We start from the raw sequence: 16,805 nt of genomic DNA, 5'->3' as shown, positions 1-16,805 counted from the left end.
CTATTTTGGGTTGGAAACGGAAGTGATTTCTATCCCAGTGGCTGGTATCTTATGGAATCGTAGAGGATATTTCCTGCAGCTGGTTGGATATCTGCTCCTGAGATATAAAGTGGTGGAAGATTTTGTATGGCAGCACCATTTTTGGAGTTACCTGTCTTCTAGAATTAATTATTCCTTCTCTTGGATAATGTTAAGTCTTTCCTTGGATATATCCCTTCTACCTGATGGAGCTACCTGGCTACAGATTTTGTGGTTGTACTATATGGAATATTTCTGGAGTATTAGAGCCTACAGATTCTTTTAGAATTTGATATCTGCTTCTCAATTTTCATTACACAAAGTGTACAAACGAATTGGATTGTCACCAAAAAACCTAGCAGACCATATGATTCAACCTCTTGGATTCTACAAACAATACTTTAACCTGGAAATGTGTACTTGGATGAAGAAGAGTGAAGGCAATGCTTCATTTTTCCATTTTGGATCTACACAGTTTCCATGTTGGAATTATACTCCTTGATGGAATGGGGAAAAATTGAGATGATGGACGTTCCTAAATCCTGGAATATAGCCGTTCTTTTCTATTTGCTGGAATGTATGGGATGTCGTGCAGTCAAGATTCCATTAGCCCAGGAGAAGAGGATTACTATCTTGTTTCTTAAGCAAGTTGCTGTCCAATTAAAGGTACTTTAGCTCTGAACACATGGTGACGATCAGTTGTGGATACAGCAATCAAAATTGACTGTGCTGGATGCCTACAAAGGTGAACTGTTGGCGAGCAACTGTGCCTTCCTTATTTGGTGGAATTGTAGAGGATATTTCCTCTTCTGTCAGCTGCCTGATTCATACTTAGGGCTGGACATTTCTGTGAATGTGGATCAATTTATAATTTTCTGCTATCTCAAGAAAGAAGTCTGGGGGTTTGAGAGTTACAGTTTGTCTGGGACTGCTTGCTTCCAGTGGAATTATTTTATCTGGTCATTAAGATTTTTTTTTCCTTGTGGTTCATCTAAATATCATTTGACACCCTTACCCATTAAGAAGGTGGATTACCCCCATAAGAGGGGCCAAAATTGGGGAAGTTATGTTCACAATTCTCTCCCTAGATTTAATTGGGATTATAGGTCGTGTTTCCACACTTGGAAAAGGTTGGTATGTCCTGACCTGTGTATATTAGCCCCTCTCCTAACCCAAGTCAAACTTTCTTTTTTTCCCACTAACTCTAGAATCATTTAGTACTAATAGATGAATCAAAGAATAGCTATTAGATTTCAGCTCTGCTAGCTCTTGTGCCTGCCTTCTATATCTTCCTAATGGTTAAGAACTTTGCATATTTATAAAATATCAGCTGTAGCAGTAATTCTCCTAGAACTGTTGCCTGTTGCTTCTGTTATATCATTAATAACAGCTCTTACTGATTAACATTTGATAGGGTACTAATGGAATTATTTATGAAATTTTCTCTTGTCTCAAAGGAACACCTCTTGTTTGTTAGAAGTTGAAATATCTATTCAAATTCCAGAAATAGAGAATAAAAAAGGAGAAAGTCATTTAGTATATTTAAATAAGAAAGATAATACTGAATTTTTGCCATGCCAGTTGCTTTTAATAATAGCAGTAAAAAGAAAAAACAGCCTAGGAGAAGGTATGGTTGCTAAGTGAAATGGTGGGTGAAAATGAAGGTTAGTGGAGAGATTTGGAATCTAAGCACGTATTGAAGACATAGTTGTAAGATTTTGCCACGTATTCTTCATTGGAGAGATTCTAATTCTTCTATGTCTTTCATAATTCCTTAATCACTTTTGATAGAAGATAGACCCAAAGGTAAGGTTGAGAAGAGACTCAACTTCATGTTTGAGATTCAAGTGAAATTGTCTTTTAGGAACTCTCTTAAGTAGAGAACTTAAGATTTCTTTGTAGGATTGGAATCGGTTTTTAATATTAACACGTAGTTGCATGTGTGTAATTGTACATGCAACAGTTTTTGTACTCTTAGATTGACAAGTATTCATGCCCTACAGGAAGATTTTTTAAAGTTAAACTATTGCTAATAGCCGTCTTTAGCGTATCTTAACGGTTTCCCAAGTTGACTTATTTCATCAGAGGCAATTTGAATATAGCTGAACCCTAAGAGAATATATTTCCTGTAACCATTAAGTGATGCATTAACACATTGAATCATGGAATAGGCATTTTAAAAATTCTGTGGAATTTGATAGCACAAGAAGATAAAATAACCATTATTCTTTAATTAGTTAAGTTCATCATAGAATAGCATGTGGCAGCCCAATATTTTTATATCCCAAGTGGCTTTTTGGTTTGATTTTCTTTTTAAAATTCCATTTTTATTATTAAATGTGATTGTTTGGGCACAACAATTTACATAATTTAGTAATTTTTATAATTACCCAAGAAGTTGAAAGTTAATAAGAAAAAGTTACACTTAACATTTTTTTCTGTGCTTCTTTGAAAATGCCCTCCTATTGCTGGGACATGGGCATACATTGCAATGGGGCTTTCATGTCTGTGTGAAAAATCTATCATGGAAATTTTGCCTGAAATACACTTGCAAAGTAAATAAAGTTTGGTATATATTTTAATCCGATGAAAGTATTTCATCTCATATTAAAATGAAAGTCTCTTCTTTGTTCCATTAAATTTAAAATAAAAAGGAGATGGCATATGTATATTTCTGTATATAAGCCAGAAAATCACTAATAAAAAGAACAACTGACTTGCAGAACACTAGTCATGAAAGTCCAGTATACAATTACAACAGTGATTTCTCAGCTGTGAAAATAAGTTTTGGAGTCAAGTAAAATGTTAAGCTTATTAGTGTTTGCTTACTAAGTAGGTTAATGCTGTTTAGAAAATGACCAGTTGCAAAGACAAAGACAATGCTCAAGTGAATGTTTGCATGACTTGCTTTTAGTTTTGCTTTCCTCTTTCTGATTGATTAAATATTTTTCCCCCCTCCTAAATGCAGGGCTTCAGATAACAGGGAGCGTGCTTATGAACATAGTGCCTATGGACACCATGAACGGGGGACGGGAGGATTTGATCGGACAAGACATTACGATCAGGATTACTATAGAGATCCTCGCGAGCGGACTTTACAACATGGGCTCTATTACACTTCTCGGAGTCGAAGTCCAAACCGTTTTGATGCTCATGACCCCCGATACGAACCTAGGGCTCGGGAGCAGTTTACACTGCCCAGTGTGGTACACAGGGATATCTACAGGGATGATATTACCCGGGAGGTACGAGGCAGAAGGCCAGAGCGGAATTACCAGCACAGCAGGAGTCGCTCACCACATTCATCCCAGTCTAGAAATCAGTCTCCTCAGAGGCTGGCTAGCCAAGCGTCTAGACCCACAAGGTCCCCTAGCGGCAGCGGCTCTAGGAGTAGATCCTCCAGTAGTGATTCAATCAGCAGCAGCAGTAGTACCAGCAGTGACAGGTAGGTTAACAGCCTTTTGTTGTAACAGATGAGCTGTTGAATAAATTGTTACAAATTTGCTACTTTCAGTGGTACTAATTTTTAGTATAGAAATATTTTTAAAAGAAAGTACTCTTGGATCATGTATATAATGAATGAAGAAACTTTGATTAGCATTGTGACCATTGAATTAACCATTCTCCCAAGTACTTAAAGCTAAATGATGATTTGCAAATACTGTTTCATCCTCCAGTTGCTCAATATTAAAATGGCCAAAAAGGAAGAAAAGTAGTAACGTTAGTTGTATGAAACAAATCTTGTGCCACGTAATGAACTTTTAAAAGTTCTTAATTTCTTAGGTATTTAATACTATTTCTATTATTTGGTTGAAAATTTGTAAAAGCGCTGTTTGGGTAAAGATGTATTGGTGAAATATATTGTTGACACATTTATTATCAATGTATAAATTAACTTATGTACATTTTAACTAATTTTAACATCAAGATGGTAGTCAATTTATAAGCTCAAGTAGGAAAGCTTTCTTTAAATTCAGGTTGTAACTTTGCTGTTCACTAAGGCTGAGGAAGCTCATTTCATTAGTTGGGAATTTTTTTTACAAAGGAGTTTTATTCTAAAGATGAAAATAATAAATTGAAAATAATCTTAACAAGAAACAGCTTAGAAGTTAGGTATATGGGTTTTGAAAAATAATAGATCAAGGTAGACAGTATACTACTTTTATAATCTTTGGACAAGTTACTTAAGCTCTCTAGGACTCAGCTTTCTCATCTTTTATAAGAACCATGCTTCATAAAGTTATTTTGAATATTAAAATGAAAAAATATATAAAGTGCTTAGCTTGATACTCATATATGTTAAATAAATACAACCTTTAATAACTGCTAGCTATAATTATTACTGCTATTCAGTACACATGTTGATAGTCTTTTGAGTATTTCCCATTTCTAGTGATTGTTATTCAATCTGTTAATCTCAGATATTCTAGTTTTAAATTTAGGTGGTGTGTATATTATTTATTTATTTATTATTTTTTTGTCTGCGTCGGGTCGTAGTTTCTGCACGCGGGATCTTTTGTTGAGGCGTGCCGGCTCCAGAGTGCGCCGGCTCAGTAGTTGGGGCGTGTGAGGGCTTAGTTGCCCCGAGGCATGTGGGATCCTAGTTCCCCGACCAGAGGTATCCAACCAGCATCCCCTGCATTGCAAGGCCGATTCTTAACCACTGGATCACCAGGGAAGTCCCAGGTGGTGTGTGTTTTAAATTTATAAGATACAGATTCTTCAACCTGATTAAAAATGCCCAGATTATTTTTCCTTTAGTATTGCCTGTTTAGAATTAATTTAAGAAAAGTAAATGATCATGGAATTGATAAATGGCTCCTTTAGGCCTCCTAAATTTTCAAATTCAAAATAATAAATGGAAACATTTTATATATCTAGTTATAATTCAAACATTCTAGAAGATGTAGCATATTGTAATGAAACAAGCACTTAGTTTAGGAAGTCAGCAGAGTTAGTTTCTGGCTCCAGCTTTGCAGCTCTGTGGCATGGGTAAAAAACCCTTAACTTCTTTTGGTATATTATTCAGTATTCATTTGAATTCTGTAAGCTGATTATAAAATCTTGTCATGATTCACTTTCTTCCACGTAGAATTGTCTAAGATACTTAAGCTTTTAGTCATTTTCCCCAAACCTACCTCATTAAAGGGATGACACTGCATTCCACTGGATCAAACCTTTATGAGAAGCCAACCAATTGTGGAAGTATGGAAGTTAGAGGTGAAACAATTCACGGCTTTCAGGATGGCGTTGTACTTTGGTGGGAGTTACAGTGGTTTGAGATCTGTCCTTTGGCATTCTGGGCTCAGAAGCTTGAACCCAGAGGTGATCTGATGAATTTGATGGAGCTAATTCCCTATTTACATAATCAAAAGAAACAGTTATATGCTTCTGAATATTTACATTTAGAAAGATAACTGCCACAAAGGCAGGATGAGCTTGGAAAATCTACATGGGGACTAAATTACAACCATAGAGGATATTTTCTCTTCTGTCAGCTGCCTGATCCATACTTAGGGCTGGCAGTTTTTATGATTTAGGGCTTTGAAGGATATGTATTCTTCTCTTCAACAAGAAGAGACGAATTTTAGGCTAGACAGGGAACATTGTGAGCAGAAGGAACAACTTGAAGAGATGCGAGTGGGTGGAAGAATGTTCTGAGAACAGCAAATAATTTAGTATGACTTAACCACGCTAATGTTTTTGGGTTTTTTTCTTTATGCAGAGATGAGCCGTTGAAGGATTGAGAAGGGAAATATCTTGTTGAGATCTGCTTTAGAAAGGCATCTGGGGACTTAGAATAGGAAAGACAGAGATTCCAGTTAGACTCTTCCAGTATTTCGGAGAAGGCAAACTTGGACTATGAGAGTGCCTAACTTGAGAAAAGCGGAAGGGACATTGTATTAAGAATCAGATTATATTGATTTATGAAAAACAACAACTTTTTTTTGAAGATATGACCAAATGATGAGCCTTTTGGTGTCATCCTGTAAGAACAGGGCCAGGTCTTCCTTTGGGCACACTGCAGAGCCAACCAAGTGTTTTTATTGCCCTTCTCTGAGTACATGTTCAAATAGTTGAAATACTTAGATGCAATTCTTAGCTGATAGGAAGGTAAAAGCAAAATTGACGTAAATAGTTAAAAGATTTGGTCATTATATTGTGACTGAAGCAAGTACAGAGAAATAAAATCCTTTGGTGTTCAGAGTATATCCATTATCCCTGGGTTCATCCCCCCCTTTTATCAGATGTCTTCTTTTCCTCTATAATTATATTGATTTCAGAATGTAATATTTTGAGGTGTTATGTCAACTCAGAATGTTTAATGCCCTTTTGGAAGAACTAAGTTCCTTTTTGTAATCTTTTTTTTTTTTTTTTTTGCGGTACGTGGGCCTCTCACTGTTGTGGCCTCTCCTGTTGCGGAGCACAGGCTCAGCGGCCATGGCTCACGGGCTCAGCCGCTCCGCGGCATGTGGGATCTTCCCGGACCGGGGCACGAACCCGTGTGCCCTGCGTCGGCAGGCAGACTCTCAACCACTGCGCCACCAGGGAAGCCCTGTAATCTTTAAAACTTGATTGTGAAATGGTGACATTCCAAGTCCTTTAAAGATGTTTAAAAGCAACATGTAATAGTAGACAAAATATAGCTTGTTTTATCTATAAAAACAAGTTTCTATTCTGTCTGTATGACTGACTGGGAAATTAATCATCCTCCATCCCCCTTAATTGTTCTTTTTTTTTTTTTTCTTTTTGCGGTACACAGGCCTCTTACTGTTGTGGCCTCTCCCGTTGCGGAGCATACGCTCTGGGCGCGCAGGCTCAGCGGCCATGGCTCACGGGCCCAGCCGCTCCATGGCATGTGGGATCTTCCTGGACCGGGGCACGAACCCGTGTCCCCTGCATCGGCAGGCGGACTCTCAAAAACTGAGTCACCAGGGAAGCCCCATCCCCCTTAATTGTTACAGCTTTGGTGAACAGATTCCTAGCAGTGCATTTCAAATGACTAAATGTGGGATTGATGACAGTCTAGTTGTGAAGTCCTTATAAATGATACACTTAATGTTTTGCCAAACTATTCACAGTATTTAGCTGGTGAGAAGTTTGGGGGAGGAGGGGGTCTTAATGTTACACTCTTTCCTGTGTGCAGCCCTGTGCTGCTGTATGTCTGTTTCTTTCTCTGCCTTGGTCATTTAGGGAGTCCCTTTACTTTTCAACATAAAAATTTAAATACATAAATTCCACAAAAGCATTTATTTTAAAAGTCCTTGATTGAAGTTGAACGTATTTTATCTCTGTAGTTCCGTATCAGTTTTTTCTTCTATCATGTTGTAAGAATTTGCTTTAATTCAGGCTAAAGGAGTTGAAGAATTTATTGAAATTAAATTAGTTCATAATATCCTTTCCTACTATCTTAGAGTAATTTTAACTGAGATTTGTTTCTCCGTTGTTTACTTTGATCACAACCAAAGATGGTTAGGCTGGCTCAGGGTCCCTGAACCTTTTTTTTTTCCGGCTGTGCTGCGCAGCTTGTGGTGGGATCTTAGTTCCCTGACCAGGTATTGAACACAGACCCTCAGCAGTGAGAGTGCGGAGCCCTAACCAGTGGACTGCCACGGAATTCCCTTTTTAAATTTTATTATTATTATTTTTTTGGTCCCTGAATTTAGATGCAGGGGCAAAAATTACATCTTTTCACTAACCTGAAAGTGAATTAAGCATTGCCTCCCATTATATGAAAGTAGCCAACAAAAAAACAGTAGATTAACAGTATGACTGACTTTGTTCTCAGTATAAATATGCAGATAATTTATGATTATTATAGTTGCAGAGATCTCAAAATTGGGCTTATATTAATCATTACTGGGAAATAGTTATTAAACTCAGTGTTAGGTATTGTTATTTAATGTTAATAAAGACATTACTATATCACAGAAATTTAAAACATTTTAATAACTGTCAGTATAATTTGTTTCCATTTAATTCCTATTTATTTTATTCTATGCATTTAGAAACATTATTCTGAAAAGGAGTCCATAGACTTCACCAGATTGCTGAAAAGGGGTCCTGGCTCCTTTGGAGCTGCAGTTAGCCCTTGATTCTATATCCTGTAAAGGTTTACAGAATGAATGAGGGGAAATGGATGAAAAAGTAATGGGAGGGAGTTGAGATTTGGATAATCTAAAACCTTTTCTTATTTTATCCCTTCCCCCTCAATAGATTACTTCCCTAAATCTTCTTTCAGGCTAAAGTTAACTTTTTTGTGTGTGGGGGGCCCCTGCCGTGAGTCATGTGGCATCTTAGCTCCCTGACCAGGGATCGAACCTGCGCCCACTACATTGGAAGTGTGGAGTCTTAACCACTGGATCATCAGGGAAGTCCTAAAGTTAACTTTTGAGTTTATATTCAGCCATCTATTTGTTTAACATATATTGCTTATTTTTTGCACCAAATTTATGAAATAAAATAGCTGGTTGTGTGGAGTCCCAAAAATAGAGCCAGTTTGAATTAAACATTGGCTGTGGCTAATCCAAAACAAAATCTACATATGTCTAATTAAGAGTTAACATGTAATTAAATTAACCTGGGTGTCTATGGCTAGGTGCATCTTTACAGTTTTATCAAAGGCAACCCCATCTTCTGCCCCCTTAAAAATTTTGGAGGTGTCTTGTCAGCCTTTTTCTTTTTGTTCCTCTGAATCCTTTTGGTTTGTCTAGAGAAGAATATGTCAGGTAACCTACAGACTTTTATTCTTTCTAATCACAGAAATAGACATTTAGATGGAAACGCTTAAAATAAATGTAGTAGGAGTAAGCACAGAAAACTACATGAAAATAACTGTAGTGGGTGACATCTCATTGTCTCTGGTCTCTGTGGCTTTCAGTAAGCCCCGTGGCCTTAAATTGTGCTTAGTTTACCTGTTTGAAAAAAATCAGAATTTTAGAGCAAGCTTTCTTCTTAAGTAGATTTTAAGAATTGAAATAAGTTGATTTAAAAACTGTATGTAGGGAGTTCCCTGGTGGTCCAGTGGTTAGGACTCCATGCTTTCACTGCCCAGGGCCTGGGTTCACAAGTTGGAATATATAAGGAAGAAGCTTGGAGACAGGAAGCAGGAGAAAAAGGCGCCCATACAATATCAGTTCCAGGACAGGAAAACTAGCATGTGAAATAGTCTTTGTGGTGTTTGTTTAATGTAATAAGAAAAGCCTATAGACCTGCAGGCAATCAGCCTTTTCAACTCTGATGCCATATTAAGATAACGGCATGCTTTATGCCCATCTCTTGTCCAGTATATTAGCTTTGCGTTAGAATAATTACTTTTTATTGAAAGGGAAATGAAAATTATTTCTTACTGCTGGTATTATTTGTAGAACTTGTTTGTATATTTCTTTTATATGTTTTGAATAAAATATATCAGGGCTTCCCTGGTGGCGCAGTGGTTGAGAGTCCGCCTGCCGATGCGGGGGACACGGGTTCGTGCCCGGTCCGGGAAGATCCCACATGCCGCGGAGCGGCTGGGCCCGTGAGCCATGGCCGCTGAGCCTGCGCATCCGGAGCCTGTGCTCCGCAACGGGAGAGGCCGCAGTGGTGAGAGGCCCACGCACCGCAAAAATAAAAAAGTAAATAAAATATATCAAAAGTTGTCTACCACCGTATTAATTTTTTTCTGTTAGACAATCTAAGAATCTTTTACATGAATTATAGTTAATAGTAATTAGAATATTGACCAAATTCTGGATTTTTACAACAGTTAAAAGTTAAAAGGAATGTGACCCTTTTAACTAAATAAGTATTAACACGACGACAGTCCCTAATCTTTTTTTTTTTTTTTTTTTTTTTTTGCGTTACGCGGGCCTCCCACTGCTGTGGCCCCTCCCACTGGGAGCACAGGCTCCGGACGCGCAAGCTCAGCGGCCATGGCTCACGGGCCCAGCCGCTCCGCGGCATGTGGGATCTTCCCGGACCAGGGCACGAACCCGTGTCCCCTGCATCGGCAGGCGGACTCTCAACCACTGCGCCACCAGGGAAGCCCCCTAATCTTTTTTTTTAAAATAAAGACCAATTCTGCTAATCATTTTGTGAAAGATCTAGACGTTTTATCTTTATTTATTTTTGGCTACATTGGGTCTTCGTTGCTGCGCGCCGGCTCTCTCTAGTTGCGGTGAGCGGGGGCTGCTCTATGTTGTGGTGCGCAGTGTCTCATTGCGGTGGCTTCTCTTGTTGCAGAGCACGGGCTCTAGAGTGTGCAGGCTTCAAGAGTTGTGGCGTGTGGGCTCAGTAGTTGTGGTGTACGGGTTTAGTTGCTCCGCGGCATGTGGGATCTTCCCCGACCAGGGATCGAATCCGTGTCCCCTGCATTGGCAGGCGGATTCTTAACCACTGCGCCACCAGGGAAGTCCTGATCTAGATGTTTTAGATTTCTTAGAAGGGGAATTTTATTCAAATATCCTTTTGTCTGATTTCATGAGGAAGTTTTGCAGTTCACTTAGTTTATGAGAGAGAACTTCCTTTCAAATTCATGTAGAAAAATTTTCAAAATTGCTGTCATTCTGAAGCTTTGTGGAAGAACATGGATGAAGCTGAAAATGTAGTTCCCGGTGGTTATTGGATATGGTGGCAGTGCATGTATCAGAGTGATAGTGACAGTGTACTTTCCATTTCTCTTAAAGTATGCTTATTTAGAATGTTGATTGGGGGAAGGAATGCTCATTTTATTACCTGGCTATATAATTTGTTATGATATATATTACGTGCTAGAACCTGTCAGATATGGCACCAGTTTTAACAAATACATATATGAAGTAAGAGTCAGTTTTTTAAAGTTGTTAAAGGAATTAATAATTAGTGGGTTTTAAAAAAAATAAAATAATTAGTGGGTTTTTTGGTGATCGTTGCAATGCTTACTCATAAAAACACATTTGTCTGAAGTTTTATCATCAAAGGTGATCTTATCTATAATAATGAATAATAGATAATTTCTGTTTAACCGTGTGTGCTTTTAAGAGAAATACACCCCCCATATATAATTAAATAAATTTTAATTTTTTATTTTTTGCATTACGCGGGCCTCTCACTGTTGTGGTCTCTCCCGTTGCGGAGCACAGGCTCCGGACGCGCAGGCTCAGCGGCCATGGCTCACGGGCCTAGCTGCTCCGCGGCATGTGGAATCTTCCCGGACTGGGGCACAAACCCGTGTCCCCTGCATCGGCAGGCAGACTCTCAACCACTGTACCACCAGGGAAGCCCTAAATTTTTATTTTTATTTATTTGGCTGCACCGCACGGCATGTGGGATCTTATCTCCCCTACCGGGGATCAAACCTGCGCCTCCTGCATTGGAAGCGCAAGTCTTAACCACTGGACCTCCGGGGAAGTCCCTATTTTTATTTTTATTTTATTGGTAGTATTTTTTTCCATTCTCATCAGTGGCAGGCAAAGTGAAGAGCCTATATTTTGGAAACAACATTCCTTTGTAGGCTACTGTATAGTTTGTTACTGGGCAGTAAGCTACACACTTCTGTCTTTTGGGGTCATGTTAGCCAGCCAAGCCTTTTTTTGTGCTAAATATGGAAAATGGAAGTGTTTGCTTTCTAATTGCTCTGGTGGGCTTAACTTTCATTATGGAGATTTATAAATCAGACTAGTTCCTTTCTGTTTTTTCTTTTTTGTCAAGTACAGCATTTCAGTAAGGCTTTTGAGAGGTGTAGTTGTTGCCAGTTTTAGCGTTCTGTGCGGAATGGGCAGTTGGCTTCGGAAACAAGTGCGGGACTGACCCATATTTGCTGTACTGGGAACCTTGCTTTCATTTCGAGCCTCTGCTGCTAGGGAAATGAGAATGAGGTAGGCTTAGATCTGAGAATAAATGAGGAGAGTTCATTGTGCGCCGCCTGAGCAGCCAGTGCCTCTGAATATGGTGGGGAAAGCTAGGAACTGCTTGTTTGTGACTCAAACCAGACTAAACTGGAATCATCCAGTTTGAGTTGGCTGCTTGCCACCTCCCAGAGGCTTCCTTATTTTGCCAGAGTTTTTGCCTGGCCCTCAGCCCAGGGAGCGGGGCTTGCGCACTGTGACCGGCCGCTTAGGGGAGTAGAGGCTGTGAAGTGGGTGCCAGTTAACCCGGGTTTGTTCATGGGAAGGAGGCACTTCAAATAAAGGATTGAGGAATCGAAGGCTGGAAGCTGGTGTGAATGCTACTATTTTCAGTGCATCTTTCCGTTATTACTCCCTTGCTTTAACTGTAACTTTCTGTAAGGCTTGAAAAACAGCTTCTGCCATGCTGCTGCTTGGGTACATCACAGCATGGTCTGCGTTTAGTATTAAAGATTTTATTACCAAAAAATTTATTAATTACCAAAGTTCCCCAGGAACTTGCTTTTAGTTGTTAGTCTGTTTGCAGTAAAGAACTCTCTCCCATGCCCCTTTTCATTTTTTCCGCTGGGGTTGTGCTGGAGTTTATTTTGGTTTGATTGATTGTTAGGTGGAAGGAATGAAAATAGGTTTCTGGGGTAAACTTGTGACTTGGTATCTTGTGAGTTTTAATTTAACCTTGAAGTAAATTTTTTAAATGTTGCCTTAAAAATTAACAAAAAGTAATTCACATTAAGGTCCTAAACAACCAACTTTAAAATTAAAAATGCTATGCTAGATTGTATTTGTTTGATTTAGAAGCAAACTCTTAAAAAAATGCTTAAATTGCATATTTTAGTGTCGTGACTGCTTTGTGCATAGCCTCTCTGTCAGCTTTCCTCTTTGACAAGGGAGTTAAACATGGCCTAATTCCTGATCAGAGAACACTCAGAAGTCACTAAGAAATATTAAAACCACAAATAAAGGGGTACATTTATTTTTGTCTTTATCAGCGCCAGGGCTATATAGAAAATGTAAGTTCCTATAACCTTGCTTATGTTTTAAACTTTTGGAATGACATCGAAACCTCTGTTAGTCTTTTTTACTTACGGTGAAAGTTTGCTCAGAGCAGTTTCAGAGACCTTGTTATTCTCTTTTATCCTTTTTGGGTTGTTTTCACTTGGAGGCCTTCTATGGTCATTCTCAGAAGTCATGGTATAATTTTACCCTGCCCTGAACAAAGGGATCATCCATGCACAGAACTAAAGGAAAATGTGGTGTTCTCATTTAAAAATAAACATTAGCATTTTCTGAAGCTCAGAATTAGCCAAGATTTCATTACCCACACCCTCTCCTTAATATTTTTTTTTAGATCTATGTCTTAGACTACAACCTAAGTGCTTGCCTTTATCTATAAAGGGTAGTTTTGTGATTGCTTCTTCTATGAGAAAATGGAAAGAGCACCCTCTGATAATTTATTTGCTTAATTTATTAGTCATTACTTAATCTAAATGCTGTTAGGGTTTCCTGCTGCTACAAATTGTATAAAGTCATTTCTGTGGAACATCTTCCTAAAAGTCTACTTTGTAGGATGAATGAACTTCTTCTTTCCAGGTAGACAAGATAGTGAAATATATTTTTAAATTAACTTTGCAAAACAGAGTTGGTTTTCCCTAAGAATCTGAGTTACATTCTTTTTAATTTAATTTATTTATTAATATTTATTTGGCTGCGTTGGGTCTTAGTTGCGGCACATGGGATCTTTCATTGCGGCTTGTGGGCTTCTCTCTAGTTGTGATGCATGGGCTCCAGAGTGCACGGACTCAGTAGTTGTGGCATGAGGACTCTCTAGTTGTGGCACATGGGCTCAGTAGTTTTGGCACCTGAGCTTAGTTGCGGTATGTGGGATCTTATTTCCCCAACCAGGGATCGAACCTGGGCCCCCTGCATTGGGAGCTTGGAATCCTAACCACTGGACCACCAGGGAAGTTCCTAACATGGTCTCTTATTTAAGGCTGATATGCTGTTTATTGGGGAGCTTTCTGGTTCTAGAACTAGGTTGTCCAGTACTGTATCCACTAGCCACATGTGGCTGTTGAGTACTTGAAATTTGGCTAGTCTGTGCACCAATACTGATCCGCACTATAACATGGATGAACCTCAAAAAAATGCTTAGTGAAAGAAGATGGTACGAATCATATGATTCTCTTTATATAAAATGTCCAGAATAGGTAATTACAGAGACAGAAAGTAGATTAGTGGTTACCTAGGGTAGAGGATGGAAGAGAATGGAGAGTGCTGCTAATAGGTATGAGGTTTCTTTCTGGGGCAATGCAAATGTACCAAAGTTACATTATGGTGATGATTGCATAATTCCATAAATATACTAAAAAATATTGTATACTTTTATTTATTTTTTATATTTTTAAAAATTTTATTTATTTTTGGCTGCGTCAGGTCTTTGTTGCTGTGCGCGGGCTTTCTCTAGTTGCAGCAAGCAGGGGCTACTCTTCGTTGTGCGTGGGCTTCTCATTGCAGTGGCTTCTCTTGTTGCGGAGCATGGGCTCTAGGTGCATGGGCTTCAGTAGTTGTGGCACACGGGCTCAGTAGTTGTGGCTTGCAGGCTCTAGAGTGCGTGGGCTTCAGTAGTTGTGGCACTTGGGCTTAGTTGCTCCGTGGTGTGTGGGATCTTCCAGGACCAGGGATTGAACCTGTGTGCCCTACATTGGCAGGATTCTTAACCACTGCGCCACCAGGGAAGCCCCAGTAGAACTATTTTTTAAAATACAGAATTTTGATGATATAGCACAAAAAAAAAGTATTACTGGTTTTTATGTTGACCGCATGTTGAGATAATATTTCAAGTATATTACATTAAATAAAATACGTTATTAAATTTCACCTGTTCTTACTTTTTAAATTTTATTTATTTATTTTGGCTGTGCTGGATCTTAGTGCAGCACTTGGGATCTTGGTTGCAGCATGTTTAGTTGCCACATGTGGACCTCTTAGTTGCGGCATGTATGTGGGATCTAGTTCCCCGACCAGGGATTGAACCCTGGCCCCTGCATTGGGAGTGCAGACTCTTACCCACTGGACCACCAGTGGGTAAAAGTCCCTTACTTTTTAAAGTGTGGCTATTTAAAAATTTTAAATTACATTTTTTTTTTTTTTATAAATTTATTTCATTTATTTTATTTTTGGCTGCATTGGGGCTTTGTTGCTTTACGCAGGATTTCTCTAGTTGTGGCGAGTGGGGGCTACTCTTCGTTGCAGTGCATGGGCTTCTCATTGTGGTGGCCTCTCTCGTTGCGGTGCACAGGCTCTAGGCACGCGGGCCTCAGTAGTTGTGGCACATGGGCCCAGTAGTTGTGGCTCACGGGCTTAGTCGCTCCGAGGCATGTGGGATCCTCCCAGACCAGGGCCCGAACCCATTTCCCCTGCACCGGCAGGCGGACTCCCAACCACTGCGTCACCAGGGAAGCCCTAAATTACATTTTTGACTTCTATTAAATTTCTGTTGGACAGCACAGAATAGAAATGAGCTCTGTCAAGATAGAATGTCATGGAGTAATTTGTGTGTCCATTTACTGCTTTTCATTTTGTTTAAAGAATAGAGTCCACTATTTTTATTCTCAACACCCTTCTACTCTTTTGAAATTATGGATTAATGGAAAAGGCTCTTGGGACTTATAAGCTTAAAATATATATTGAACTATTTTGCAGATTCTGTCTTTAAAAAATTTAGGATTGGTCAGGCTAAAATATTAAAATGCATGTTGATTTCCAGGGTGGCCAAGGGAATGTCTCAGCTGTTGAAAAGCTTTAATATTTAAGTCCCCCAAATAAATTAGTTTAATCCCCCAAGAAGAAAATTAAGTCATCTAAACCAGAGTAATTTTTTTTAATTAAAAAAAAAAAACACACACACACACAACCCCTTAATCTGAAGGTAATTTTGAAGCGATGGCTAATACTTTTGATAGAGGTTTAAAATGTGTCTATTAACAGGCATGGAATTCTGGTGTTGGAATTAGAATAAGACACACATTTTATAGATGTTCGTCTTGCTTCTAGATATGATTTATGTAACCACACCTGGGGAGTTCCATGGTTCTTTGAATGTTATTTTTGATTGTGTGGGGAGGGGCACGGTAGCTTCCTGAATGTGCTGTGTCATGGTGGTTGGAGCCATTTGGAGTGTAGCTTTGTGTTTGTTTCCACTGGAAGAAACTGCAGAGGAGTTGTTTAAGTAGAAGGACTTTAGGCTGGAGTTTCTTGGTGAGTAATTTGAAGTCATTTATAAATAATTAAACAAGTGCATCAAACAGTGGGTGGCTTTAGGCTTCCTGGTGGGGAGTTAGGTGCCCTTCCTAACCTCTTGAGTATGGAGCTGCCTTAACAGAGAGTTCAGAAGTGGGAAATAGCAAACTTTTTTATTCTGGATAGTAAGGAGATGTAATTAGCACCAAAGTTAAATTGGAAAAAGGCAAAACCCAAAGTTCAAATTTACTTGCAGGTTTGGTAAAGGCTACGGCATTTGTACATAACCATTTGGAACTTAAAAACTACAACAACAAAACGGTTTCACGTGATCTGTATGCTTTCTTGGTTTATGCCTTTTAAACCATTTAGTTGTTCATATAAGAAATACATATATAGTAGTTTTTATACTGCATGTGGTTAAGGAAGTAAGAAATCCCACTGTTACAATTAACAGTTTAGATTTCTCCTGAGTTTGTCCCTTGAGTGAGGCATCCATCCCATGGATGTTCTAAGGGCTTTGCTGCCATACAGGAAGATTTCTTGTTCCTTAGGCCGGTGTGTTATATCTGCTCATTACTTCTAGAGCGCCTGCATGTTTGATGGTTTTTGCTTTGAGTTACCTGAGTAGCAGGTTTTGTGAGTCTTAAGGGATTGCCAAGAATGTAATGACACTGCAGG

The 16,805-nt window shown here is 38.9% G+C and overlaps 1 protein-coding gene across 2 annotated transcripts in view; it reads left to right on the top strand.

Moving 5' to 3' along the window:
• SPEN (spen family transcriptional repressor) overlaps positions 1–16,805 on the top strand; it is a 97,118-nt gene that overhangs the window by 36,677 nt on the left and 43,636 nt on the right. For both annotated transcript variants that reach the window (XM_081255885.1, XM_081255884.1), the window contains exon 3: positions 2,987–3,463. In XM_081255885.1, the coding sequence (XP_081112011.1) occupies positions 2,987–3,463 (477 nt within the window). The remainder of the gene's footprint in view (positions 1–2,986; positions 3,464–16,805) is intronic.

This window comes from Mesoplodon bidens, assembly GCF_964165515.1.
Source record: "Mesoplodon bidens genome assembly, chromosome: 2".
NCBI classification, from domain to species: Eukaryota; Metazoa; Chordata; class Mammalia; order Artiodactyla; family Ziphiidae; genus Mesoplodon; species Mesoplodon bidens.
The sequence above is the reverse complement of the archived record's forward strand: the minus strand, read 5'-3'. Positions and strand labels throughout refer to the sequence as shown.